Below are 27,356 nucleotides of genomic sequence, written 5' to 3'. Positions count from 1 at the left end.
AGTGAGTGGCCTTTGATCTTTACGTTAGCCAGCTGGCATTAGATGGGCTATTCGCATCAAGTTAAGGCAGCTATCTAGAAAGACCGTTCGTTGAAATAAAAAGTGGGGAAGTGGAAAGTGAAATAAAGGTTATAAAGATGTTTAACTGAAGAACAATTTGCCCCAATGATTGGACACGTTAGTGTTATTAAGTTTCGGGTATCACTATAGTTTGTGACTGAGGTACAATAGGGAGCAATACAATGGATATGAACTAGAAATTCAATTCCAAGGACCACTGCATGAAAATGCAATGCATATGATGTAAAATATACAGCGTTAAAACAGATCAATTAAAGATGGTTACAATGGTTTTGCTTGTTATGGTTCTGGATTTGGCAGACTCCTTTGTCCAAAGCGACGCACAAATACAGATTAGAATGTTGGTCAAACTAAAATAAGGAGAATAGTAATAATAAACAACAATATCAATTCCACCAATAGCCTAATAAAATAAGCAATGAAAATGAGGGGAAAAGCAATAATGAAACAATAATGTCCATTCAATCAATAATATAAAAACAATGACATGGTAAGGCTACATTAAGGAGAATATCAATAATAAACAATAATGTCAAATTAATCAACAGCCTAATGAAAATAAAACAATATTATACAAACCATAACGCATAAGAAGCACTTAACCAACTAAGTGCATGTTAAACAGGAATGTCTTTAGACACCTCTTAAACAAAGAGGTAGACATACCTCTTGCTTAGGTAGACATAGTTGTAATCATGTAGTTGTAATCATGTTGGTTGCTAGGTTAACATTGTAGTGGTTGTTGCTAGGGTAATTAAGATGGTTGCTAGACTATTGCTAGGGTAGTTAGTTGCTATGGTGGTTGCTAGGTTGACATTGTAGTGGTGGTTGCTAGGTTGTTGCTAGGGTAATTAAGATGGTTGCTAGGTTGTTGCTAGGGTACATATGGTGGTTGCTATGCGGAATAAAGCGGTTGCTATGCTGTTTGCTAGGGTAATAATGTTGGTTACTATGGTGGTTGCTAGGTTGATATTATAGTGGTGGTTGTGAGGGTAATTAAGATGGTTGCTAGGCTGTTGTAGGGGAACATGTGGTGGTGGCTATGGTAATCATGTTGGTTGCTAGGTTAACATGGTTTAATTGATGTTGATAGACCATGAACGTTCAGCTCCAGCAAAACTGCTTAAACAGCTCAATGTAGCTAACTGATGTACAATTAGTATAGAACATTATGTAACATTATTATACGGCTCTTCACAATGCTAGTAGAACGCTCCATTGACTTGAATGGGATTTCCCAACGTTCTACAGTAAAATAAATTCATGTAATTACCGCTGCAAACATATAATTACTGCTGTCAATGGCAACAGGTTTACTTACTTACTTAAAGCTTTTATTGTCCCCTAAGGGCGATTTGGTTTGCAGCAAGACATCCATAGACAACATAGGACAAAAAGTACAACATGACAACATGAACACCCAATGGGTGAAGAAAAGCATACAGTACATGCAGATAAGCAGTGCAGTGTGTATACAGGCAAATAAATACATAAATAAATAAATAAAATACTATAAAAACAGGAAACACTTTCTGCTCTCCATGGAGTACCTTCATACAGCAGGAAATCATACCTCACACTGTGCACCAAAAACACCTGATGTTAGCCCAGAGTTTTGTGCTGCTGATCATATCACTCCGCAAGTATTCCGGTCACTTCTTGCATTGGAACTTCATTCAAAAGTGAAAGCAGATGGTTGATCAGCTGTGTTCTAAAGAATGTTTGATTCAAGTTCAGCGTGTGTTGCGAACTATTTGTATCTGCGCGTCGGGGTCTGGTTCGCCCTGTCGGGACTTATTTTCCCATAATGACCGGCGTTCTATACATTATCCCTTACGTGTTTCATTGTTTTATTTGTATGACACGTATGTCAAGTTTAAACCCGAATGTACAGTTAAAACCCAGTATGTACAGTTAAAACCCGAATGTTCAAGTAATGTTTGCCTGCTTATTTCCATCCATTCCTTCATGCAGTCCGTCAGGCATTTAGTCCGCTTGCAAGATATCTTGAAACACCACCTGTTTGTGTAGAATTCCCCTGTTGTGTGAGTTCGAATGAATGAATTAGAACTATATTCTGAGGTAAAATTGGTTGGCAGCTCAGTGCGAGTTTGAATTCGGTGAACAGCTTAAAACTACATATTGTCCAGGCAGATCACTATCTACTGAGCAATAGTCCTCGCTCTGCCTTCCTCTGTGGAATTTATGAATTCAACAGGACTTTCAAAGATTTACCGCCTCACCGATCACTACTGTTGGCCATAGCTGGATCACCCCATAAAATCATACATTCATATGTTGGCCCCATGCTTAATTCCCTTTCTATGATTTCACTACAATGGCTCTGACATGTGCTGTGACAAAGATAGGCCCTAGATGTGTCCTATTTTAAGAATGGCTCAAGATGAGATTTCTACCAATATCATACCTATATGAATGCACTGGAGCCCACGGGGCGTATTCAAGCATTGTTGAGATTGACTTGAACAACGCCCAGCCTGCTTGACAAGAGCACAGGGTTGGAGGTTCTCCCTCCTCTTTGGCAAACAGCTGGAACGTATTTCTAAGCCCTGAAGGATCTGTGCGTCAGCTGTTAAGAAACTGTGTGGGGTTTGACGTAGTTTGTCCTGCTGACAGCCAGCACAATAGAGCAGAAAGGACTTGGGTATGTTGTACTTTCCACAACAAACTGCAGGCTAAGGAGAGAACTGACTGGAATGAAGTGTCTGAGATTGGCAGTGTGGTGATCACTAGAACTGCAGATTTGATTAGGGTATGTTCATTTTACGTGTGGCTGTCCTCATCTGTGACTGTGCCATTGTTGTTCAGCCACTTCTGCAGTTGCAAAGGTGGCATTAGTGCGTCATGAGCTGAGAGTGGTTGTCCGTATATCAGGTTGCCTTTTTCCAACTGGAGAAAAACGGGCAGTGAAGTACAGGAGTGGAGCTGCATCAGCAGGAATGGCTCCTGTGAGCCGTGATCCGCGGTCCAGCCCTGGCCAGGCCGTCGCCGCCGCCAAGCCCAATATTGAATGCAGATTCTGCAACTGCATGCCAGACAGATCTTCATTCATCCAAATGTGTTTTTCATCAGATGAGTTTATGAGCAGAGGAAATGGGCTTCATAAGCATAAGGGATGTGCAGTACTGAACAGAAAACTCTTCAGAACATATTGCCCCCACCACCAAACTGTTAGGTTTGAAGAGGGAATGGGACTAGAATACTCTCAACCAATGTGACTAAGTTTTTCTGTGCGGTGTAGGCCTACATCTGGAGAGGCCATTACATGGAGGTCATGGATGTTGTCCAACCATTTGTTTTTGAGGGTTGTAGTAATTGTGAAGACCAATGCATTGCTAGGCACTTTGGACTTCACTTCACGGCCCACTTTGTGACTTCCATCAAGCCAAGCCTTTCAAACGGCAGTATGAGAATGGCTGAGTTGTGAGAGGAGGGGAGAGAATGGCTGAGTTGTGAGAGGAGGGGAGAGCGTTTATGTGCACATGTGGATGCTGGGCTTTCCTCCACTTGGTTTGTCCTCGGCTGACCTGGCTCCTGCGCCTCCCCAGGCTGTCATCTGAGCCGCTGCTGGCCTCCTCCAGCAGGAGCAGACAGCTTATAGAGACAGCAGAAACTGCTTAAGAACAGCGTTTATCCACTAGGCTGAGGGACCTGGCATGCTGAGATTTGGCTGATCTTTTTTTTCTCTTTCTCTCACCCTCTCTTTCTCTCACCCTCTCTTTATCTCACCCTCTCTTTCCCTGTTTCTCTACCTGTCACCCACTCTAGTTTCTGAACAAAGGTAAGAGCTGAGTCTTCACCTAGGACAAGCAACAAGTGGACTACAGCATGGCCCGGAAAAACATCCCTAAAGGTAAGCCCTACACACACACACACACCATCTTCTCTTGTTCACTCCTGGCCCCACTCACTTCTCTCATACACATCCCATCCATCACGGCACACGTACCTAACTGCTGTCAGGCAAATCCCCCGAGTTATGCCCACTGTAAACCATCTTACCTCACTCACCACAAGTTATCCAGTCTGGTCAATGATCAGTGCTGCCAAACCTCACGTCAGGCCACACCAGCCATATCATTGGCCGCCACTTGCATTATTGTGGTCTCCCTCAGTCATTGGAGTGATAATACAGGTGGAATGACTGTCAGTGTACCTTAGCAACCACATTTTATATCTAGTGAAGTATTAGTAAGGTTTGAATTAGGGGCGTTCGACTAATAAAAAAAATCTGTGTCTAAAAGCCTTTTGTTCTTTGCGGGAGAAAGAATGGGATACCAGTGAGGTGTGTCATTAGTACCTAAAGTTCCACCTTTGCCTGAATCACCACAAGGTTGTTAAATTCTGAGCTACACACACACACACACACACACACACACACACATTTAGACGGAAATGGATAGCTGGTTGAGTTGCGCATGCTGCATAACTTTATGGACATAATCCTGTATTTATTGCCTTCTTTAGTATGAAAGTGTTTGCTTGAAACACATGTGGCCCCAGGGAGAGGAGAGAGGCCGCTCTGGCGTTCCTCCATCCCAAACTCCGCTCTTGAGCCTGCATGGCCACGTCTGCAGTCACACACACCCATGGACACACTCCGCCACAAACGTGCTCCTCCAAGATCAAATGGGCCTTTTTTTATAAAATGATTTGCTCTTAAACCCCGACTGGGCAGTATGACCGACAGTACTGCATCCGCACTAGTAAAGAATTCTAAGTAGTGTGTTGGTAGTAGAATTATCCAGACAGTACTTAGGACTTAATGTGAAAGTAGTGAACTCGTTTGAATTTTTTTAAGGAGGTAAAAGTGTTAACCTAATACATTGACATGTATGTAATGTTTGTGAAGCAAGTATTAATGTTTTAACGTTGCAGTAGCCAAGAATCCCATTGTCCATCTAGTACATCTTAGTGCCGGCTGTAGGCTACTGTATGCTTTGTTCAAACAAATCTATGTGAGGTACAGTGCACAGCATCTGCCTCAAAATTGAACTGGCATTATGAGAAGCATACTAGGCATGAAACATACAAGCTGATGAAGGAGAAGATGTGCTTTTTTATCATCTATCAGTATTGTGTTATAGTCTATGCAATCTCGTTTGTTTGCCATCTGTAATCTCAGGCTACCTTGACTAAATGATTTTATTTATCCCCTATCTAACCACAAGTCAACAACAATTTTCCATGATTATTTGTTCCCATAGCTATCTCCTCTTTGTCAACCATAGATGCCCCTTTGTTTCCCTGATTGTCTTTGACTGTTAATCGCACAGCGTGTAATTTTGGGTGTGTTGGTATTTTGCTCTGGCTGTAGACATAGCAGCCTGCCCGACTAATGAGGCTTGTGCTAAAAGGGAGTTGGGATTGGTGCAGTTTGCATAGATGCCATCATATGGGCTGGGAGGGTGTGGATGCGAGCTAAAGGTTCAAACACCTGGCCCTGTGGCCGCTTTGCCTACTGTTGTGCTGTTTTGTTAAGGAAAGTCTGCATTGTTGTGTCTAGTCTGATGCCGCCACATAAGTTGTGTTCGTAACACAAGCCTAAGGCACTTGCACACTATGAGCGTTTAGCCTTGGTCTAAAGTCTAAATGAGGGTCAAGGTTAGCTTTATCTCAGACTGCTCAGACAGTTAAGTGCTTAATTCAGTTACATTTGTTAAGCTCAAAGATCCAGGCTAAATTGAAGTAAGAGTTGAACCCCATTTTCTTTGATAATCATCAAATGTGAGAACATTGGGAAAGGAGTGAACAAATAATAGCCTACAATTTAATGAAATAGTTGAAGAAGAACAGATTGGATTCAGTTTCTAAAAATTTCCCAGAGCACAGGTGTGGTGACGAGCAGGTGACGAACAAAGCATCATGTTTGTTTTGAGCTTTGAATAGTGTGAGAGACTGGTTATGGATAATTTTGGTAACTTTTATACTTTTATAGATATTTTGGTAACTTTTTAGGAATATGTGTCTTAACAGTGTATTTTGAAAATTATTATGTATTAATTGTAAACCTGAAAATGGTCAAATAATTGTGTAGGCCTACTGTGTACACACTCTCTCTCTTGATGGCATTTGACCCAGTACAGAACAGCTGTATGTGCTAGAATGTTTGTATTGCTTTATGGAATCAGTGAGTTGCTAGGCTGCGCAACTTCCTTATCACTCTTGCCTGTCTTGGTGAACTTGATCCAGAGTTCAAGAGTGTCTGGCTCAATTTGCACAGAGCCAGTGTCACCTAGCCGTATCACCTAATTTTATTTGTATGACGTGTTGTGACGTCAGTTCTGAGATGCTTGTGTAACCTGTTGGGCTATTTCTGTAACTCTTTTTGCTGTTGGGGATTGCTGACTGGCAAGATTCCTTCTCCTATTAACTGCTCTAGCTTAGTTCCTTTGATAGAAATCACCCAAGTAGCTTCAGGGCAGTATTTGAGAAAGGTGATGACTAATGTTTGAATCAACTACTTGGAATTCATAATTTGTTCAACTATATGGAAAAGAACAAACAATGTTAACTTTGTAACACTGTATGGTGTCATGTTTACGTGTTTTGACGTTTTAAATATATGGAATGACTGAAGATCTTTGACATAGACCAAGGAATAGCAGCTGATCTGAACCACTGTTTGGTTTGTGAAACAGGTGACACATTTGTAAGGCCTTAACGATTTTTATTTCAGCTCAAAGATGAGCTTGTGCTTTTGGCCTATTAGTGGCCTAACAGTGAACAATCACCTCTGTCTGAATAATTCATCCCTCTCAGGGAACCAGTAGATGTGTGTTGTTGAGCTGGAATCTGTGTGGCCAGGTTTTGCAAACCAAATAATTTGAGCTGGCTTAGTTGTGGAGTTAGTCCGACGCTTCACATTATTTTGGGCGTTCTAGATGTACCCATCTTTGTCGTCTTACCAAGCCCAGAGCCAGGGCGTCAGCTTGTGAGCTCCCGGCTGTGTGCTGGCCACGTTGAGCTGTTTCTTCTTGTGGCGCCTCTGTTGTCCTCCAGGGTGTGAGTGTTTATATCTGTGCCAGCACAGCCGCAGGTCCCAGGGCTCCTGAGTCACTGCCCTGGGACTTTACTAGGCCATGGAAAAGCAGCGTGCGTGGAGAAGTAGACAAACATGTTTGCTCCCCGCCCCATCCTTCTATTTTGGCATGTGCATGTGTTTGCACATGTATAAGTATGTTTACACAAGCATGTGTGTCGAGGATGACTGTATTTGCATTTCAAATAGACAGAGGGACTACCTGGAATAATGAGATGGGCAATAAACTTTGTAATGGTTGTTGAGAACAAAGGGCCTTTTAGCATGGAGTGTAATTGTCAATATGAGAGAGTTTCATAAAAATCTGATGAACAAGTCATATAGTGGTCATACTTTGTCAATGAGAAAAGGGAAGTTTGTAACTCTGCTAACTAAGTAAAAGCATCAGTCGAATGAACTTTGACATCAAATTAAGATCAAATATTTGAAGAGTTTGGTTTCAAAACGCTATCTCCATTATATGAAAGGTGATCGGAATATGAATGATGATGGGCCGAATGCAAAGAGGTCACACTCGCAAAACTCTGATGAGGAGTTCAGATATGATAAAAAAAATAACGCATATATTTCACCCCTCCATAAAATTAATAATTAAAGAGATTATTAGTATGTAGTACTATAGGCCGTTTACTAGTACTCTTATTTGCAAACACCAGCGTGATGCCTAAAAATGGGGCATTTGGCTTCCAGTAGAAGACTTCTAATGCCCCGATTTAGCCTATGGTAAACTTCTAATGCCCTGATGTAGCCTATGGTAAACTTCTCTGAGTTTGGCATGTTGATTTGTCTAAATCGTGTAAAGGAAAGATTAATTTGAATATATTTCAGGAGAATTGTTTTGTAGGTAGCAATGTGATCATCATGTGACATCTTATAATGACAGCTTATTAACAAGATGGATATCGAACATGCTGGTGTCACAGATAGGCTGACTTCTGCAGTTGAAGACATTGTTGAATAAACTCGGCAAAGTTAGGCTACAGATTTCCTCCCCCAGAAATTTAATTTATTTACGGGTGTACATAAAACAACGTTATGGAGTTTTGTTAAATAAAGAACAACCAACCGATGTTTCTGGTCATCTTCAACTCTTTCTTTTCAAAAGTAGTTGGCATCCCTTGTCACAGAGAGAGAGCGAGAGAGAGACAGGCCAACCATCCCAGCTGACATATGTGGCATACCACAGCAAGAAGAGAAGGAAAACGAAGGGGGGAAAAAAATGAGCAGTGCATGGGCCTCTGCTGTAGGACACCCCCCCCCCCCCCCCCCCCCCCCTTTCCAGTTTGGATGAGTTCCTCTTGACCTACATTTTAGGGGGAGGTCCTCCTGAGGCTCCTGCCAGCTCCACAGAAAGCAGCCCAATCTCCTGGTGCTTCAGAGCAGCGCTCTACCTTAGTGCCTCTCAGACAGCAAGCTCTCTTTCCCAAGCTTGTGGGTTTAAGATTTTCTTTTCTGCTTTGTCATTATCACTTACAGATACGTCGGGTGTCGTTTTTGACACTCATTCCAAAATGGTGATGTCCCAGGGAGGAACATTTGATCGGATGAAGGAGAAGGTGGGCCACTTTGAATTTTTCTTTTCAGATTTCTAAGCGTATTTATCCATGCTTAGTCCTCATGCATGCCAACTTAATGTCTTCCTATCTGAAGTATGAAGCCACGCTGTTATTATACTGTGCAGTCTGCTATTCTGGTAGATTTTTTTTTTTTCTTGACTAGTATGTTTAACTGGGCTTCATACTACCATCGTAAACATCCAGAGGGAAGGTGAGGTGCGGGGAGAGTGGGTTGGGGTGCTTTGGCTGACTTTGGTTAAGATCTTTTCCAGATTGACTGTCTCTCTCTCTCTCGCTCTCTCTCTCTCTCTCTCTCTCTCGCGCGCCCCCTTTTCCTCTCTCCCCTCCTTGGTCTGGGCTGTGCAGATAAACGCTGTGCGTGCGGTGGTCCCCAACAAGAGCAACAACGAGATTGCCCTGGTGCTGCAGCACTTTGAGAACTGCGTGGACCGCGCTGTGCACGCGTTTGTGGAAGGTACGGTAGTACAAGTGGATGCCAGACCAGAAAAGCACTCATTTAAGCACACGTACACATGTGTGAACAAGGGGAGGAGTGCATGGTTAGTTTGGAGGCACAGGGGTGTGTGTGGGTGTATGTGCCTCTGCATGTTTGGACCTACGTGTGTGTGTGTGTGCGCGTGTGTGCCAAGCTAAAGTGCACTTTTGTGCTCTGGTACATTTCTGTTGTTATGGTTGCATGTTTGCCAGCTTACCACAACTGGGAGATTACTACACTCATGAGATTGTTCAGCTAGTCTCTAGTTGAATGTGACACACACACACACACTAGAATGGTTGATTGAGCCGCTGTAAACACCCCCAGGTGGCACACGTACCCAACACGTACAGACAGACGTCACAGTGTAGCTGCAGGGCACTCTGGATGGGCCTCTTCACAGATGTTGCCCAATGAAGTGGGGCTTGTATGCTTAGTGAGTGAGTTTGTGTGTGTGTACGTGCATGCATGCAAGCAAGTGGCCTGTGTTTGCCCTCTCTGACTGACCGACTGCTTTTGAACTCTGGCAGGAAGTGCTGTGGAGATCCTGAAGGAATGGAATGTCACTGGGAAAAAAAAGGTATGCTCCAAGATGATTGACACTTCCTCTGGGTGTCACATTCCTGATCAAAATTGTTGTCTGAAGTGCTGCATTCCACAGATTTTTGTGCACACACAAATGTTGATCATTGTTTACCAAAGCCTAAAATTATGGCCTCAAATAATCTTAGTCCTATTGTTACTCCTAAGTTAGTAAAGCTGAACATATTCAAGTTTAAGAAGCTGCCATCAGAATTTTTACCGATTACCAAAATAGTTGGCAATTTAATAGTTGACAACGAATCGATTAATTGTTGCAGCCCTAACACATACATACACACACTTTCTCTCTCTCTCTCTCTCTCTCTCTCTCTCTCTCTCTCTCTCTCTCTCTCTCTCTCTCTCTCTCTCTCTCTCTCTCTCTCTCTCTCTCCACTCCACTTACAATAGTAATGGTTGTATGAGAGTTTTAAACCAGAGTGTTTTTTTAGTTGTGCTGATTCTACTGTAAATCCTGCAGTGTCATCAGTAGATCATGGGGTGGTGCAGGTTGGCATTATTATTCTAAATGTGAAACCTGAAACACAAATAGTGTTCCAGGGTTCTAGTAGTAAGCTGTAATTTCCTCAATATCACAAAAATCTGCCTCAGGGCTTGAAGTCTCTTTGTGGAATGATCCAGGCCCTCGAGCTATGGCATGCCTCAACATGTTCCCCAGCCAGGGACCCTGTGGGCCCCTTCACCAACCCTTTCACCATTTGACCCTTTCAACAATAAAAACAAAAACAATGCTTGAACGTTCTATTTGGGCCCCAATCTACTTCCTCTGCATTAAGATAACATATGGAATGTTAAAACGGAAGCCTTGTGGGGCCCACTATGATGCTGATAATGGAACTCTCTTGAAAGGGTCCATACATGACATACTTTGAGTTGAGACTTGTTCAGCTGCCTTCTTACTCCTCATCCTGGCACCAGGCTCTCTGGAGCAGACAGTTGGACTGACTGCAATGGTTCATCTGAAGGCAAAATTGTACCAAATTGGAGAAATGATTTTTAATGGCCCTTTTGGCAATTCTCAGCATTGGAAATGACTTTAGCGTCAGTGCTGGTGGTGATGTTCATTTGTCCTCCTCTGCTTGGTCCTTCACCTCATCTTTCCTCTCCTCCTCTCCTCCCTCCAGCCCAAAAAAAAGAAGAAGCCTAAACCCCAGGTCAAGGAGGCAGACCCCGAGCCTGAGCCCACCCCATCTGAGTCCACCCTGCTTCCCGAGGTGCCCGACGCGCACAACGGTTTCCATGCCAACGGTTCGCTGGCCGCTGAGGGTGAGTCTCTGGACTCCCTGAGCGAGCAGCTAGACTCTGTGTCACTGGACGCCGAGCTGGATTCCGAGCCCGCCACGCCAGACCTGCCCGACCTCACAGGTAACGGCGCTCAGAGGCTTCTGTCACAACCACTCTCTCATACAACCACACTCTCATGCCAACCAAGCATGCTGCTTCTTATTGATGGCTTCCAACCCAGACCTGATTGGCATTACAGTCAATACTTACCTGATCAGTAGGAAGTGGGGGATCTTAACAGGATATCTGTGGAGCCATACATGTGACTTTATTAACACACAAAGCTGACAATTATCTTTTCCACTCGCGTATAGCACAAGGCATGTGCTCATTTGATCATGTCCCTCCACTTTCATTCTTTATGTGTTGTGTCTGTTAGGTCAGTGTCCACTAATTAGTAGTTTGGTTAAGCTCTGCTTGCAACCGCAGCCCAAAGCCACCAGTGTAGTAATGGATACTTAAGCAGTAAGAGCGTATTGCATTTCCCCCAGTGCTCAAACATACAGTGTTCTGCCACAAGCAGTCAAAAGATGGAATTGAAAGTAGAGATATGTAAAGTTACACTCCCTTCTGCCTGACTGCTCCTCCCTCCTGTGTCAAAAACAAGTGTGTGTGTGTGTGTGTGTTGGATTACACCACTAACCACTCTCTGTTTCACTTGCCACATTCTATAACCATTTTCTAAATGTGGCGTCAATTTGGTTGTATACGTATCTCATGTGAACTTCTCTCCATGTGAGACATTTCTACTTTGTACAGAAGGTAATGTGTGTGTCTCTATCTGAATTTAGCACCTGAAGCAGAGCAACATTCTTTAAGCCCTGGACTCCATCAACATGGTTCCCGTAGCAACAAGTCGCGTCCCAGACCTGGTTCCAGCTCCAGCTCCTCTCACCCAAATGACCACACAGGTGCATCTGGTGCCAAAAAAATTGGTGAGATTTTCCTAAATCTAGGCTTCTACAATCCCTCACCCACCTCAGTATTATAACAGCATTAGATGAGAAGAACTAACAGAGTCGGTCATCGCATACTTGTGGGCGACCAATGGGCCAGGATGGCAAAGCACGAAAATATCTTTTGACATTTCACACTGCTCAAAATGAGCCTGTTAAATTGCTATGACTTCCAGCAACCGCGCAACCAACCCTCTTCTGAGAATGAGTACTTCCTCTTCCCAGTGCTTGAGGCAGGGCAGGAGTGACACGACAGGCCTGCAGCCACGTGAGGAGGAAGCCCGGGTCATGGTATGAATAAATAAAAGTGCTGTGTCAGATCCCAGCACGGCGTCCAGCACCCAGCCAACAGGAAGGATAAGGGTGCGCTCTGCAAAGTGTCCCCTGGAGCAAGGCCAACGCAGCCATTTTACAATCCGCTGCCAACATGTCATTAATAAAGTCCTCCACGTGTGTGATGTTTGCACCCTCCTTAAAGAGAAAGTGTGTGTGTGTGTCAGGGCCTAACGGCTTGCAGTATAGCGTGAGCTTCTGAAGAGAAATAAAGAGCAGATGGAGTTAGGTCACTGAAGGGATGCACTCGGTCTAAGCTTTGCTAACCTCATACATTGTGCAGAAGTGTGTAGCCTTCTCCAGTCTCTTGGGATGTGTTTCACCTTGTCCGTATATCTTCTCCAGTCTCTTGGGATGTGTTTCACCTTGTCCGTATATCTTCAACAGTCTCTTGGGATGTGTTTCACCTTGTCCGTATATCTTCTCCATGTGTTTCACCTTGTCCGTATATCTTCTCCAGTCTCTTGGGATGTGTTTCACCTTGTCCGTATATCTTCAACAGTCTCTTGGGATGTGTTTCACCTTGTCCGTATATCTTCTCCATGTGTTTCACCTTGTCCGTATATCTTCTCCAGTCTCTTGGGATGTGTTTCACCTTGTCCGTATATCTTCAACAGTCTCTTGGGATGTGTTTCACCGTGTCTATATCTACTCCAGTCTCTGAGATGTGTTTCACCTTGTCTGTAGTCTCTGAGATGTGTTTCACGTTGTGTGTGTATATATCTACTCTAGTCTCCGAAATGTACACTTTTTCACACATTTTTTGTTTGTTTGTCTCAGCTTCCAATATCGACCGCTCAGTGAAGGACCTGCAGAGGTGCACGGCGTCTCTGACGCGCTACCGCGTACTGGTGAAGGATGAGATGGACACCTCCATCAAGCGCATGAAGCAGACGTTTGCGGAGCTTCAGAGCTGGTACTCGCGCTCCCCTTCTCCCACCTTTCTTCCTGCAGGGCTCTCAAAATGTGGGAAATGGATCATGTTTACACCACACCGGCAGTCAGGATGTGGTCTCTGTTCCCTGATACGTGTTGAGTAACTTTCTTTCTTTCTCTCTCTCTCTCTCTCTCGCTCTCTCGCTCTCTCTCTCTCGCTCTCTCTCTCTCTAGTCTAATGGACAGAGAGGTGGCACTGTTGGGTGAGATGGATAAAGTGAAAGCTGAAGCCAGTGAGTATGAATACCTGTGTGTCTGTCTTAAGGGTGGAAGAGTATCAAATTTGTCCCATCCTTGAATGAGACCTTTGTCCTGTTTGAGTGCATGTAGTTCTGTGTGTGTTTGAGAACACAGTAGAGCAACATCGAGACCAAGGAATTCCAAAAATTCCTGCTTTCTTCTAAAAAGACAAAAACAAGCACTTACCAAATAAGTAAATGGTAGCATCTGCCTGTTGGAAGAGGGACACTACTTTCCTTCTATTATCAATGTATTTACTGTGTATGCTTATGATACTTACTCTATATGAAAGCCACTTGCGACACAGTTTCAAGGCTGACATGACTCAGGTTTGGTCTGAAACACTAGCCTCAGTGATAAACTTGTCCCAAGTTTAGTTTGTGTTGTCTAGTCACTGGTCTGCATAGTTGATCTAAAACGGGGACTCTGAATCTAAGCTTTTTCTGCGTTCACTTGCTTGACTGGAGTCTCTTGGAAACTCCTGAGGCTCAAAGTTGCCACTTCGGCTCAGTCGCACAGTGTACAGGCTTCAGGAATACAGACCTCCAAATCAAGCTGACGACTTAGGTTTGAAGGGATGGCTTTATGGTGAAGCCATAACAAGGTAGTAGTGATAATGCTATTGATACAATAATCACTGAATAGCATGAGCATACAGTGATGGCCAAAAGTGTTGGCACCCATGCTAAAGTTGACTGAAAAGAGGAATATAAAATCATCTTTAGGAAATTGATCTTAATTAATGCCTTAAGTGATTTACATTGAGCTCAATGAGCAACAAACCAGCTAATAGGCTAACTGAAATAACACCATTTAACATAGGGGTGGCAATACTTATGACCCCTGTATTTTAAGGAAGAACATTTATTTATTTATGATACATTATTCATTCACTAAGAAAATTGGTGTCCTTAAAGGTTAGATATTTCCTCATTTTTCACGGGCATTAAGATCAATTTCGAAAAGATGATTTTATATTCCTCTTTTCAGTCAACTTTAGCATGGGTGCCAACACTTTTGGCCATCACTGTATTACATACTAATTTGAGATAATGGAGGTGATGGCTTTTCATGTACAGCATTGCAGATGACATTGCAGAAGAGTCTCCTCTAGACCTTTGGTTCCCAAAGACTGGGTCGCGACCCACGGGTGGGTCGCAGGAGATTTTATTTGGGTCGCCAGCACAATTTATGTTGTCTAATAGGCCTAGCTAATACCATTTAAGTTATCAGTTTTCTATTAGGATATAGTTTGTTTACCAGTCATTGTGCTGCTGGATCGCAAGTGGAAAGGGACTTTTGTTTTGAGTGAAAAAAAAAAAAAGAGACTTTTATTTTGAAAAGGGAAGTGGAGACTTTACAGTTCTCATGCCAGAAAGCAGGAAGTGCAGAGCTATCTTCAAGCACATGTAGTAAGAAGCTGTGAAGTTTAGCTGAGAAGCACATGGTGAATTATTATTGAAGATAAAGGGTGAAGTGGGGAAATACTTTACTTGCTGGGCATTTCCAGGGATGCTACTGGTAGGATGATGGTTTTGATGTTAATATATTTCAGTTGTTTAATGTTAAATGCAAATTTTGTTGATAAGAGTGCTAAAATTAACATAGCTAATTTCTAACTGCCTTGTGCTGATGTTAGCTCATGTAATAGCATGATAGTAGAAGCATGGGAGTAAAACCACGGTAGTGACTGTGCCTTTGTAGTAATGTTGCATAGTTAAATGAATGTAAGGTTAAGGAGAACTTTATATTTGTTTGTATATTTGAAGGTAGGCAGTTTTTGGTAATTGCTGTATTTTGTGTTTTGTTTTCTCTTTCTTGTAAAGGTTTTCAACCTGACGCAATCTGACATAGCCTGATGTAAACTGATTTAATCTGAGTTAAACTTCTGATTATTTGCACAACTGCAAATTGTAACCAAATCTAACTAATAACAAATCATAATTGAACATGAGAAGCTAACTAAATAAAACAAAGAAGAAAGATTAAAGAAGAAAACGTGTGAGTTGATTCCAACTGATCTAACCCTGTTGATGACCAAGGCCTTTTTCAAGTTTGGGCAGAAGTAAAGTAGAAAATCCCCTGAGAACTTGACAGTTGAAAACCACCGGCACAGTTGAAAAGCAACTGCACAGTTGAGAAGCAACACTGCAGTACAGCTGAAGACTGTCGTTGTGCCACCTGAAACCCACCACAGTGCTGCTTGATAACCAAGGAACTGCATCAAGGCTAGAAGATTAACGGCTTCAGTGAGTCCAGAGAGTGGATGCAGAGAAGAGTTGCTGAACAACAAGGTTATTCAAGAGGCACCAGGAATCCAATCAATTCATCTGATTCAATAATTCAAGAGTTGAAGAGAAAAGAATTGTTAAAATCAAGATGGCAGTCGAAGCTCTCGGCAAAACACTGGAGCAGTTAAAGAAAGACAGAACAGTTGCAAAGATCTCCTTTACAAAGCAAGCGAACTATCTCTGCCGAAAAGCAGGTGATTTAACTGAGTTAGAACTCAGACAAGAATTTATGAAGCTCTCTGCCGATTCAAGGAAAGTCATTGAGGCCAATGATGATTACAGGACTGGGTTAGAAGCAGAGCTTGTAAGCAATAAAGAAGGTGAAGATGCTGAGCTTAGTATGGAGCAGGATGCAAGCCTAAAGGACTATGCCAGTGAATGTGAGCAAAAGTTCAATGATGTGAAGCAGATTGTTCAAACAAGCCTCTGGAGCAGATATGGATCAGAAATGCTAGAGGCTGCTTTTGAAGAAGCAGAAAAAGCCAGTAGGCATGCGTATGGAATACCTGTGGAAAGCAGTAACTGTGAAGGATTTGAAGTCCACCATACTGTACTGGAAAAGTTGATCAAAGAAACATCTAGCACATTCACAGCCTGGGAGTCATGGATACCTAGTGCAGAGGAAAGTGACTTTCGTAAGCGAAGCAAGGACCTGAGAGTGGCTTACAATGAGCTTGACATGAGGAAAGCTGACTTTGCCAGAGCACGAAGGATTGCTGTAGAGAAGCAAGGTGCAGACGTGAATCAGGAACCAACAGGGCCAAGAATACCAGTAGTGAAAATTAAGCCAACCAAACTGCCCACGTTTAGTGGCTATAAAAGAGACTTCCACCGCTGGAAGTCAGACTGGGAAAGCCTTCAGAAGCAGGGAGAGCCAACCGGTTCGCCAGAGGTCAAAAAGATTCAGCTTCTTGATAGTGTAGAAGAAAAGATTGTGAAAGATCTTCGCCTGTCAACCTACAGCACAGCAGATGATGTTTTCAGAGTGCTAGCAAATAGGTATGGTAATAAATATGCCATCGCTCTAGAAATCGTTGAAGAGCTTGAGAAGATTTTACCTGTTAAAGGAAATCAACCTAGAAAAGTAGTAGACCTTATCCAGACCATAGAGAAAGCACTTGCTGATCTCACAGATCTAGGAAGTACCGGCGCCATCAAAAACCCACTGGTGGTAAAGTCGTTAGAGAGCAAGCTTCCAGAGTTTGTGAAGAAGGACTGGCTGATGTTCATGGTGGACCCTAGCAACGGTGTGACTCAAGACAACCACTTTGATATGCTCCTAGCTTTTCTGAAGAAGCAGGAGGAGATCTTCGAGAGGCTAGATCACCTACGAATCACAGATAAGCCAGAGAAGACAGACAAAGCAGAAAGGAAGTTCAAAAAGAAATATGCCTCGACTAAAGCCACAAAGAAAGAGGATTCTGAGGATGGGTGCATTATCTGTGGAGATGAGAAACATAAGGACAGGATTTTCTTCTGCAAGAAGTTCAAGGGTCTGAAGCTATCAGAAAAGGAAGCTGCTGTGAAAAGGACTGGTGCATGCAGGGAGTGCTTGGGATGCCATAAGTCTGATGATGACTGCAGAGACACCTATCTGTGCAGAAATGCAGACTGCAAGAAAAGAGGCTCCTCGGATCACCACTTCTTTCTCTGTCCAAGAGGAAACAACAAGAGACGTGAACTTGAGAGACCTCAGACAGAGGACAGAGACAAAAAGAGCTTAACTGAGGAACAGAAGAAATTCTTGTGTGAACTTACCCCAGAGTTAGCTGATCGATGCAGGAAGGCCTTCACCAATAACTCGTTGAAGGTTAGCTGTCCTGCCAAGTGCCAGGTGAGCCTCCTCAAAGAAAGTGGATTGAGAGAACTCCCTGTCATTATGATGTTGATGGAAGTGACCGCCAATGCAGGTCAGAAAATCGGAGCCCTTGTGGATCTGGCTTCGGACACCAATTATATAACTCATAAAGCAGCCAACAGGTTGAATCTTAGGAGTGAGAAGATCACACTTGTTGTGCATGGAGTTGGTGGAATGGCTACCAAAGTAGCCACAAGAAGATACCTCCTCAGAGTTCGAATCAAAACCTCCAAGGGAACTGAGAGGGCTCATGAACTAATCTGTTATGGGCTGAAGGAGATCGCCAAAGTTCACCAGGTTGTTAGGCCTGAAGAGCTGAGGAAATTCTTCCCAGAAGTTGAACTTGAGGAGCTAAGAAGACCTGAGGAGATTGAATTGCTCATAAGTCACAGAGAAGGGAGACTTGCCCCACAAAGGGTGAAAGTTGTGGGAGATCTCGTCTTGTGGGAGAGTCCTCTTGGAAAGACGGTGGGCGGAGCACACCCTGATCTGTTTGAGCAAGTGAACATGGCGGCACATGAGTCAAAGACACATTTTGCTCGTTCTATGAGAACAGCTGCCATCAAATATGAGGAGATCCCTACTGAGGTCCTCTTCATGACAAAGACACTTCACATTCAAGACACCATCATTGAAGCTAGGCATACAGCCGCAACTCACCGTGACTTCCTTGAATGGTGGAAATGGGACAGTATCGGTGCAGCCTGCGAGCCGAAATGTGGTGGATGTCGTTGTGGGAATTGTCAGCCTGGAGGAAAGGAGATGACCTTAGCAGAGGAGAGGGAACTTGAAATAATAAAAGATGGCCTTACGTACATCATAGAGGATGAACACAGCAAGTCTCCACACTGGGATGCAAGGTATCCTTGGATAATGGACCCTGCTTGCCTTCCCAATAACCGAAGTGGAGTTGAGGCCACCTTCTTAAGAACTGAGAGAAGGCTCAGGAAGGAACCAGAGTGGCTTGCTGCTTACACTGCTCAAGTCCACGAGATGGTCGACCGTGGAGCTGCAAAGAGACTCACAAAGAAGATGATTGAGGACTGGAGAGGACCAGTTTGGTACGTGAGTCATCTAGTAGCACCAAATCCCCACTCAGTCACTACTCCAGTGCGCCTTGTGTGGAACAGCAGTCAAAAGTTCAAGGGAGTGAGCATGAACGACCTGCTGCTCAAAGGGCCAGATGTCTTGAACCCCATCAGAGCTGTCCTGCTAAGGTTTAGGAAAGGAGTGCATGCAGCCTCAGGAGACATCAGGAAGATGTATAACTCGGTGTGGCTGGAGGAACGCGAGATGCATCTGCACAGATTCCTTTGGAGGGACCGGCAGGATGAAGAGATAGGGGAGTACGCCGTCACAAGGGTGAATATAGGAGACAGGCCTGCTGGATGCATAGCACAGCTGGCTATGCGTGAAACAGCAAGGCTTACCAAATTTGTTCACCTGGAGGAGGCACGAAGGGTGCTGGAGGAAGACAGCTACGTGGATGATGTCCTCACATCCCACAATGATGCAAACAGACTTAGTGAAGTGACCAAGGAGATTGAGGAGATTCTCCAAGCAGGTGGTTTTTCTCTGAAGCCATGGGTCCAGTCTGCGCAAAGTGGGAGGCAGGAAAATGGAGTAACAGACCTCATGACAAGGACGCTCTCTGAGAAGCACAAAACGCTTGTCCTGCCAAATCAGATGAGAGATGAGGACAACAAGGCATTAGGCATGGGATATCTAGCAGAGGAAGACAAACTCTACATGATGGCATCAATCAACTTCTCCAGAAGGAGAGGGAAGATGAGAACGGGCCAAGACCTGTCTGTGGAGGAGGTGAGATCAAAAACGCCTGATCCTCTTACCAGAAGACTACTGCTGAGTCAGGTTGCTGGGCTCTATGACCCAATTGGACTGGTAACGCCACTAAAGCAGAAAGGTGCCATCCTCGTTAGGAAAGCGTTCCAGGAAGCAGGGAGTGGAAATCTGGCCCAAAACACCTGGGACAAGCCACTTTCTGAGGGCCTTAGGGAGGAGGCCATCAAGCTGTTTGAAGAGTATGCACAGCTGGGACAAGTAAAGTTTCAGAGAAGCCTTACACCATTAGGCTGGAAGGGGAAACCTTGGGCTATTACCTTCTCAGACGGTAGTGACAAGTCCTACGGAGCTGTTCTGTACCTTAGATGGGAAACGGATGAAGGTATAGACATCAGGTTGCTGGAATCTAAGGCCAAGCTGACGCCACTGGACCAGAAAGGAGATGCTGTAAAAGCTGAGGTCTGTGGCGCTGTGTTTGCAGCCAGACTGAGAAAGTATGTGGAGAGGCATGGCCGGATGGAGATAGAGCGCTGGTTTCATCTAGTTGACAGCCAGACTGTATTGGGAGCCATTCAGCGAGACAGCTATGGCTACCAGACGTTCTTTGCCAACAGGATAGGAGAAATCCAAAAGTCTGTCTCAGTTGAAGACTGGTGGTGGATCCCAGGGAACCTCAATATAGCAGACACCATTACAAGGGGAGCTTCTCTGAAAGATCTGCAAGAGACATGGCAAAGTGGACCGGATTTTTTGAGGAAGCCATTAGAAGAATGGCCAATAAAGTCAGCTAGGGAAGTGGTAGCTGACGCAAGGGACAGCATTAGTAAGCTACAGAGGAAGGCCTTTTCAGCAGTAATGACAAGAGGTCAAGTGAAGAGATGCCACAGGGTCACCTCCCAGGAGCACACTAAAGCTGAAGACTCTGTTGAAAGGAATGGTGCTGAACCTACTCACCTGACTGTCTGCCCTGATGCATCAGAAATTGATCCAGGAGTGAAACAGGGTGAAGTTGCAATGAGGAAGACACTTACCGGTTCAGCTGTCAAAAATCTTTTGGAGGTGAAGAGGTTTAGTTGCTTGTCCAGACTGGTGAATGTCATTGCTTGGATAAGACAGGCTGCTGACATCTGGCTAGGCCTGAAATATCAGACCCAAAAGAAATCAAAGTGGGAGGCATCACCCTCAAAAGGAGAATGTAAAGTTCTTACTCTCAGTGTTGAAAACTGTGAGTATGCCAGAACTCTCTCCTTCGCAGCTCAAGAAGGCATAACATTCCCTGACACTACTCTCAACCGGCTAGTGGTGGTTAAGCACAAAGATGGACTCCTTCTCTGCGGCGGCAGAATCCAGGCCTTCAGAGAAGATAAGTCTTTAGTGCCCATTCTCCCTCAAGACGCATGGATTTCTACACTGCTTGCACAAGAAGCACACAATGTCAATCATGAGGGTATAGCAGGAACACTGTTGAGGATGAGAAGAAAAGCCTGGGTGGTTAAGGGAAGAAGGATAGCCAAAAAAGTAGTGGACAGTTGTGTCATCTGCAGAAAAGCGAGAGGAAAGAGATGCAAACAAATAATGAGTGACTTACCGCCTGAGCGGACCACACCAGCAGCCCCATTTCAGTTCACTGCTGTGGATCTATTTGGGCCATATGAAGTGAAAGATGAGGTGAAGAAGAGAGCGAGGCTGAAAGTGTGGGGTATCGTGTTCAGTTGCATGGCATCCAGAGCCATTCATGCTGATATTGTCAGTGATATGTCTGCAGAAGGATTTCTGCTGGCCTACCAGAGATTTACGTCGCTGAGGGGACACCCCAGCAAGGTATGGTCTGACCCAGGCACCAACTTTGTCGGGGCCAAACCTGCCCTTGAAGACCTGTATCAGTTCCTGGAGCACCTGGAAAGATCAGGGTTGGAGGAAAAGGCAGCCAAGCATGGCACGAAGTGGACCTGGACGATCCATCCTGCGGACTCGCCTCATAGAAATGGAGCAGCTGAGGCGGCAGTGCGAACTGTAAAGAGAGCACTCCAGAACGTAGGGGGCAATGGAGTCTTCACATGGGGAGAATTCCAGACGTTTGTGTATATGGCAGCCAATCTGGCCAATGAGAGGCCTGTAGATGCGAGAGCACAAAGCCAAGAAGATTGTGTGGAGTATATCACTCCAAACTCCCTCCTGCTGGGGCGGTCGAGCTTGAGAGGAGACCCAGGAGACTTCCAATTTGAAGGTTACCCCTACAAAAGGCTGCGAGTGATCCAGTCAGAGGTAAATAAGTTTTGGAAGAAGTGGTGTCAATTGGCAGGCCCGAACCTCTTCGTTAGAAGCAAATGGCACACGAAGGAGAGGAATGTTGCAGTAGGAGATGTTGTGTGGCTTGCGGATCAGAACGCCTTAAGAGGTCAGTTCAAAGTAGGCAGAGTGATCAGTGCATGTCCTGACGAGAAAGGAGTCGTGAGAGACGTCAAAGTCAGGACGTTTCCCAGCTATCCAGTCATGATCAAGAAGCCATCCCATGAAGAACATAGTAGGAGTACTCCAGCAGCAAAGAACAACAAGATCCCTGCTACAGTCCTACACAGAGACGTCAGACGTCTTGTTGTGTTGATTCCTGTGGAGGAGCAATGAAGAGAAGATCCGGCACGCTCCAGAGAAACAGGACGTGACCTCCTTGGGTTCTGGAACCAGGAGCTCAAGTGGGAGGTGTGCTGCTGTATCGCAAGTGGAAAGGGACTTTTGTTTTGAGTGAAAAAAAAAAAAGAGACTTTTATTTTGAAAAGGGAAGTGGAGACTTTACAGTTCTCATGCCAGAAAGCAGGAAGTGCAGAGCTATCTTCAAGCACATGTAGTAAGAAGCTGTGAAGTTTAGCTGAGAAGCACATGGTGAATTATTATTGAAGATAAAGGGTGAAGTGGGGAAATACTTTACTTGCTGGGCATTTCCAGGGATGCTACTGGTAGGATGATGGTTTTGATGTTAATATATTTCAGTTGTTTAATGTTAAATGCAAATTTTGTTGATAAGAGTGCTAAAGTTAACATAGCTAATTTCTAACTGCCTTGTGCTGATGTTAGCTCATGTAATAGCATGATAGTAGAAGCATGGGAGTAAAACCACGGTAGTGACTGTGCCTTTGTAGTAATGTTGCATAGTTAAATGAATGTAAGGTTAAGGAGAACTTTATATTTGTTTGTATATTTGAAGGTAGGCAGTTTTTGGTAATTGCTGTATTTTGTGTTTTGTTTTCTCTTTCTTGTAAAGGTTTTCAACCTGACGCAATCTGACATAGCCTGATGTAAACTGATTTAATCTGAGTTAAACTTCTGATTATTTGCACAACTGCAAATTGTAACCAAATCTAACTAATAACAAATCATAATTGAACATGAGAAGCTAACTAAATAAAACAAAGAAGAAAGATTAAAGAAGAAAACGTGTGAGTTGATTCCAACTGATCTAACCCTGTTGATGACCAAGGCCTTTTTCAAGTTTGGGCAGAAGTAAAGTAGAAAATCCCCTGAGAACTTGAGTCATGGCCCTCTGTGCAATTTTGCACTTAGAATAGCTCTGAAACTGGGGGCGAACGCGTCGCAGAGGGGGCAGCGTGCATCTCACTTGCAAAATGAAACATTTCTGTGGGGCGCCTGCCATGGACCTCGCAGTTGCAAAATGCAAAGGACATGAATCGACACTAACATTAACGGACAGCTGCTTCCGTTGACCGATTAAAATCTAGTTACCGTGCTGTCAAGCAGACATCTGTGTAGCCTACTGGACATATTCAATTTGCGTCATAGGCTGTACAGTTTCGAGATGCACTCTTTAAAGTTAACAGCAACTTCCTCACATTCCTTATTATTTCGGATTTAAAACGCACAACAGTGCATTATATTAGGCTACAATTTATATTGACAATTTAAAAGCTATTATTTCCTCTCGTTTTCCACTTCGCAAACTATACTAGGCTACAGTAAAGGCACATTATCTTTTGGCTATAAAAGCCTCTTGTTTTGATATTTATTCATTTCACATTCTTACAACATAGCCAATTGTCACAACATCAATACACAGCCTTAGTATAAGGCCTACAAACAAGCAAACGTTTAACTCCAGAGAAAAATATGGATTCAACTTTCCAAAGAAACCTCCAGAAATAGGCTAATATAACGAGTTATGTGCTATATGCTATTGAAAAGTTTGAGAACCTGTGGCCTAAAACAATATGGGTCGCGATGGTCTGTCATTTTTAAAAAGTTTGGGAAGTTTGGGTAACACTGCTCTAGACGATATCTCTGCCATTTTTTGCTATTTTTAAACTTATCGGTGCATATCGATATCGGCCAACTCATAACGGTTTTGCCAATATTTGTCCAAATGTGCCTTTTTGTGATTAATCCAACATGCAGCTGGTTCAAATTTACTGTGACTAATTTTTATTTTTTATTTTTTATAAATTACTTGTTTGTTTCGTAGCCTAATTTGAATACTTGCAGTAGCATTACACTGATGTTTCTCATGCCATTTCCTGCACTTCTCTTACAAAACGAGTCAGCTGTCAGCATTCAAGGTTGTGCGTGTTTCCCAGAGAGTGCATGCCTCTTCTCTGCAGCCTGTCAGTGTGGAGAATAGCCTAGAAGCCTAACCTGTATCAGCCTGTATTTGTAGCCTACTTTTAGTATGTTTAAGATGTAAAAGGATAAACATTTACTCAATAAACCATCCTTAAGTCTGTATAAGTCTCCTCAGTGCAGTGATTTCATGCTCTGTGAGTGTGCCTGTGTTTTGATGGAACTGCCTTGTGTTGCAGTGGCTATTCTGGATGGCAGGCAGAAGCGAGCAGAAGAACTCCGACGCTTGACCGATAAGTCAGCCTCCATGTCTGAAGACCAGCTAAGCGAACTTCGCGCAGACATAAAGGTACCACACATTTGCCCATCTCATGTGATTGCATCCCTCTGTATCTTCATACGCTGTCACACTGAGGAATGTGCTCTAATGGATGTGTTCTGGTGCACAGCACTTTGTTAGCGAGCGCAAGTATGACGAGGATTTGGGGAAAGCTGTGAAGTTCACCTACGAACTGGAGCCCCTCAAGGCCAACATCACGTCTTTTGGAGATGGTGAGGACACTCGTGTGTGTGTGTGTGTGTGTGTGTGTGTGTGTGTGTGTGTGTGTGTGTGTGTGCAGTCATCTCTGTGATGGCCGGCTGTATTGACCGCAAGGTAAACGGTGTGTGTTTCTCTGTTGCCAGTGTACCACCCTCAGACGGGCTATTCCAGCCGCTCTCGCTGTAGCTCCTCCTCCTCCTCCCTGATTGGCCCAGCAGTGTCGGCTCCGTCAGCAGCTTCTGCTAGCGCCCCCCAGACCCAGGCTCCGCCCCCCGGAGGTCGCCCCAACCAGCCGCACAGACAGGTGAGCAGGGCAACGCCACACACATACAGGTGAGCAGGGCAACGCCACACACATACAGGTGAGCAGGGCAACGCCACACAGACAGGTAGGCAGGGCAACGCCACACAGACAGGTGAGCAGGGCAACGCCCCCCAACCAGCCACACAGACAGGTGAGCAGGGCAACGCCACACACATACAGGTGAGCAGGGCAACGCCACACATACAGGTGAGCAGGGCAACGCCACACAGACAGGTAGGCAGGGCAACGCCACACAGACAGGTGAGCAGGGCAACGCCCCCCAGCGCCTCAGCTCCAGCTCACTGAGGACCTGTGTGCTGATTTGTGCATACAACTACCATTCAAAAGTTTGGAGTCACTTACAAATGTCCTTGTTTTCGTCATTAATGTTGTAAATGACTGTTGTAGAAAGAAATGGCTGATCTTTAATGCAATTTTTTGGAGATGGTGAGGACACTCGTGTGTGTGTGTGTGTGTGTGTGTGTGTGTGTGTGTGTGCGTGCAGTCCTGTCTGCACACAGGTCTCTTGCTCATCTCTGTGATGGCCGGGTGTATTGTGCGCAAGGTAAACTGTGTGTGTTTCTCTGTTGCCAGTGTTGCTCAGACGGGCTAATCCACATTGCCCATTATCAGCAGCCCTTCATCCAATGATCCAGAGGCACATTCTGTTTACTAATCTGATATCATTTTAAAAGGCTAACTGAGAACATTGGAGAACCCTCTTGCAATTATGTAAGCGCATAATGTAATCTGAAAACTGCTGCCCTGATTTAAAAAAACAATGCAACTGATCTCAGCTGGTATTCTGCCTATAATGGAGTGGAATGGACATTTCTAAGTAACACCCAACGGCAGTGTATGTTGTTCGACTGATAGAGGGCTGACCCCATCTTACTTTGGTACGAGTAGGGTGATCTATTGTTTATTTGTTTGTTTGTTTTGTGTATTCTTTCTCAGGTTTACCAGGGTAACAGGCGCGGAGGTCAGCGGTTTAATGGCTCCTACCACGACAGGAACCCTGGGCGTGGTGGCTATCGTTACCAAGGAGATCGGTACCAGGGTGAACGCTACCATGGCGACCGCCATCACGGCGACGGCACTAACTCTGCCCACAGCCGGGGCCCGGCCTACTCTTCCTCTTACAGTCGTCACGATGGTCCAGCTCATCCAACTCCTCCAGCTCTTCCAGCTCATCCAGCTCATAACGGCCTTCCTCAGAGGCCCCCCCGAACCCACTGCCCCTGACACACGCACACCGTGCACGGTCATAGCACATAGCCTCCCGCCTCGCCCTCCCACCACCCCCAAGCCTGGCCATCTTGTACACTCACACACACACACACACACACGCACACACACCAGTGGCACACAGCGTTAAAACTAGCTGAAGTCCTCAGAGCAGCTGAGCAGTACAGCCGGCGCACATTAGAAGAAGGACCAGGCCACTGGAATGTGTCATGACTGGCCAGTCGGGTCTCCACAGTCCCCCTCCCACCCACCCACCCTCTCCCCTCTCCCCTCTCCCCTCTCCCCTCTCCCCCCACCCCCACCCCTCTCCCCCCACCCCTGACCCCTCTCCCCTCTCCCCTCTCCCCTTCACCACTCGTTGCCCTATTTGCCCTATTTGCCCTATTTGCCCACGCCTGCATCCCCTTGTCCATGAAGAATCAAACTCAAGTTTACATCTTCTCTGCTGAGCTCCAGTGCCACCTGTGCAAGCTCCCCTGCCCTGTTTCTCTCGGGCCACTCATGAAGGAATGTGGAGGTTCTCTCTTCCTCCTTCACTCTCTCTCCATCCCTCCTTATCTCCCCGTTACCCAGGCGCTTTGTGGACGTTCTCTCTTCCTCCTTCACTCTCTCTCCATCCCTCCTTATCTCCCCGTTACCCAGGCGCTTTCCAAATGCCTCCTTTTTTGTTTTAAACTTTTACATTTTTTTGGTGTCGTTCGCACACCTATACGTTCATTCCAGAGACTATTAGCAAACCATCTAGTCTAAATTTGTATTTGTGTTAGTGCACTATGTAAGGGCATCAACAATATGTGTAAGCTTTAATTTGAGAATTTGTTTTTGTTTTTAAAAAATCTGTTTAATTTGTGTTCTATATTCCTCTTGATTTCTGATTTCTTGACTGTCTTAGTTAGTTTTTTGAAGTCGTTGATCTGGTTTTCTGATCTGGGCTGTGTAGAACTGGAGCCCAAGTTCTGCCGTTGTGGCTGGGATGGGCTAACAGGCTGAGCTGCCAAACCCTCTTCCTGGCTCAGATGCTCTCACACAGCTAAGATCCCTCCTCTTCCTCCTCCTCCTCCTCCTCCTCCTCTTCCTCCTCCTCTGCCACGTGGATCCACAAGGGCCGCTCGTGTGTGTGTGTGTGTGTGTGTGTGTGTGTGTGTGTGTGTGTGTGTGTGTGTTCTCTCTTCTTACACCGTCCAGCTGTCTGTGCAGATG

General features: G+C 44.8%; 1 protein-coding gene and 1 long non-coding RNA gene across 6 annotated transcripts in view; both read left to right on the top strand.

Moving 5' to 3' along the window:
• The window catches only part of spats2 (spermatogenesis associated serine rich 2), a 28,276-nt gene extending 2,007 nt beyond the window's left edge, over nucleotides 1-26,269 (top strand). For 3 of the 5 annotated variants that reach the window (XM_042098893.1, XM_042098896.1, XM_042098894.1), the window contains exons 2-13: nucleotides 3,871-3,955; nucleotides 8,621-8,700; nucleotides 9,067-9,175; nucleotides 9,727-9,776; nucleotides 10,921-11,161; nucleotides 11,872-12,015; nucleotides 13,150-13,285; nucleotides 13,480-13,538; nucleotides 24,303-24,412; nucleotides 24,513-24,615; nucleotides 24,748-24,908; nucleotides 25,866-26,269. In XM_042098893.1, coding sequence (XP_041954827.1) covers nucleotides 3,931-3,955; nucleotides 8,621-8,700; nucleotides 9,067-9,175; nucleotides 9,727-9,776; nucleotides 10,921-11,161; nucleotides 11,872-12,015; nucleotides 13,150-13,285; nucleotides 13,480-13,538; nucleotides 24,303-24,412; nucleotides 24,513-24,615; nucleotides 24,748-24,908; nucleotides 25,866-26,153 — 1,506 coding nt within the window. In that variant the 5' untranslated portion in view covers nucleotides 3,871-3,930 and the 3' untranslated portion in view covers nucleotides 26,154-26,269. Of the gene's footprint in view, nucleotides 1-3,870; nucleotides 3,956-8,620; nucleotides 8,701-9,066; nucleotides 9,176-9,726; nucleotides 9,777-10,731; nucleotides 10,762-10,918; nucleotides 11,162-11,871; nucleotides 12,016-13,149; nucleotides 13,286-13,479; nucleotides 13,539-24,302; nucleotides 24,413-24,512; nucleotides 24,616-24,747; nucleotides 24,909-25,865 lie in introns of those variants that run through there. The other 2 variants (XM_042098897.1, XM_042098898.1) reach the window with 2 other exon arrangements.
• Nucleotides 21,387-22,829, top strand: LOC121713889. Its single transcript, XR_006032966.1, has 2 exons — nucleotides 21,387-22,451; nucleotides 22,757-22,829. It is a non-coding gene; the product is annotated as an uncharacterized LOC121713889 (long non-coding RNA).
• Nucleotides 26,270-27,356: the final 1,087 nt, after the last annotated feature.

The sequence above is a fragment of the Alosa sapidissima genome, chromosome 7, assembly GCF_018492685.1.
Source record: "Alosa sapidissima isolate fAloSap1 chromosome 7, fAloSap1.pri, whole genome shotgun sequence".
Taxonomy (NCBI): domain Eukaryota; kingdom Metazoa; phylum Chordata; class Actinopteri; order Clupeiformes; family Clupeidae; genus Alosa; species Alosa sapidissima.
The sequence above is the reverse complement of the archived record's forward strand: the minus strand, read 5'-3'. Positions and strand labels throughout refer to the sequence as shown.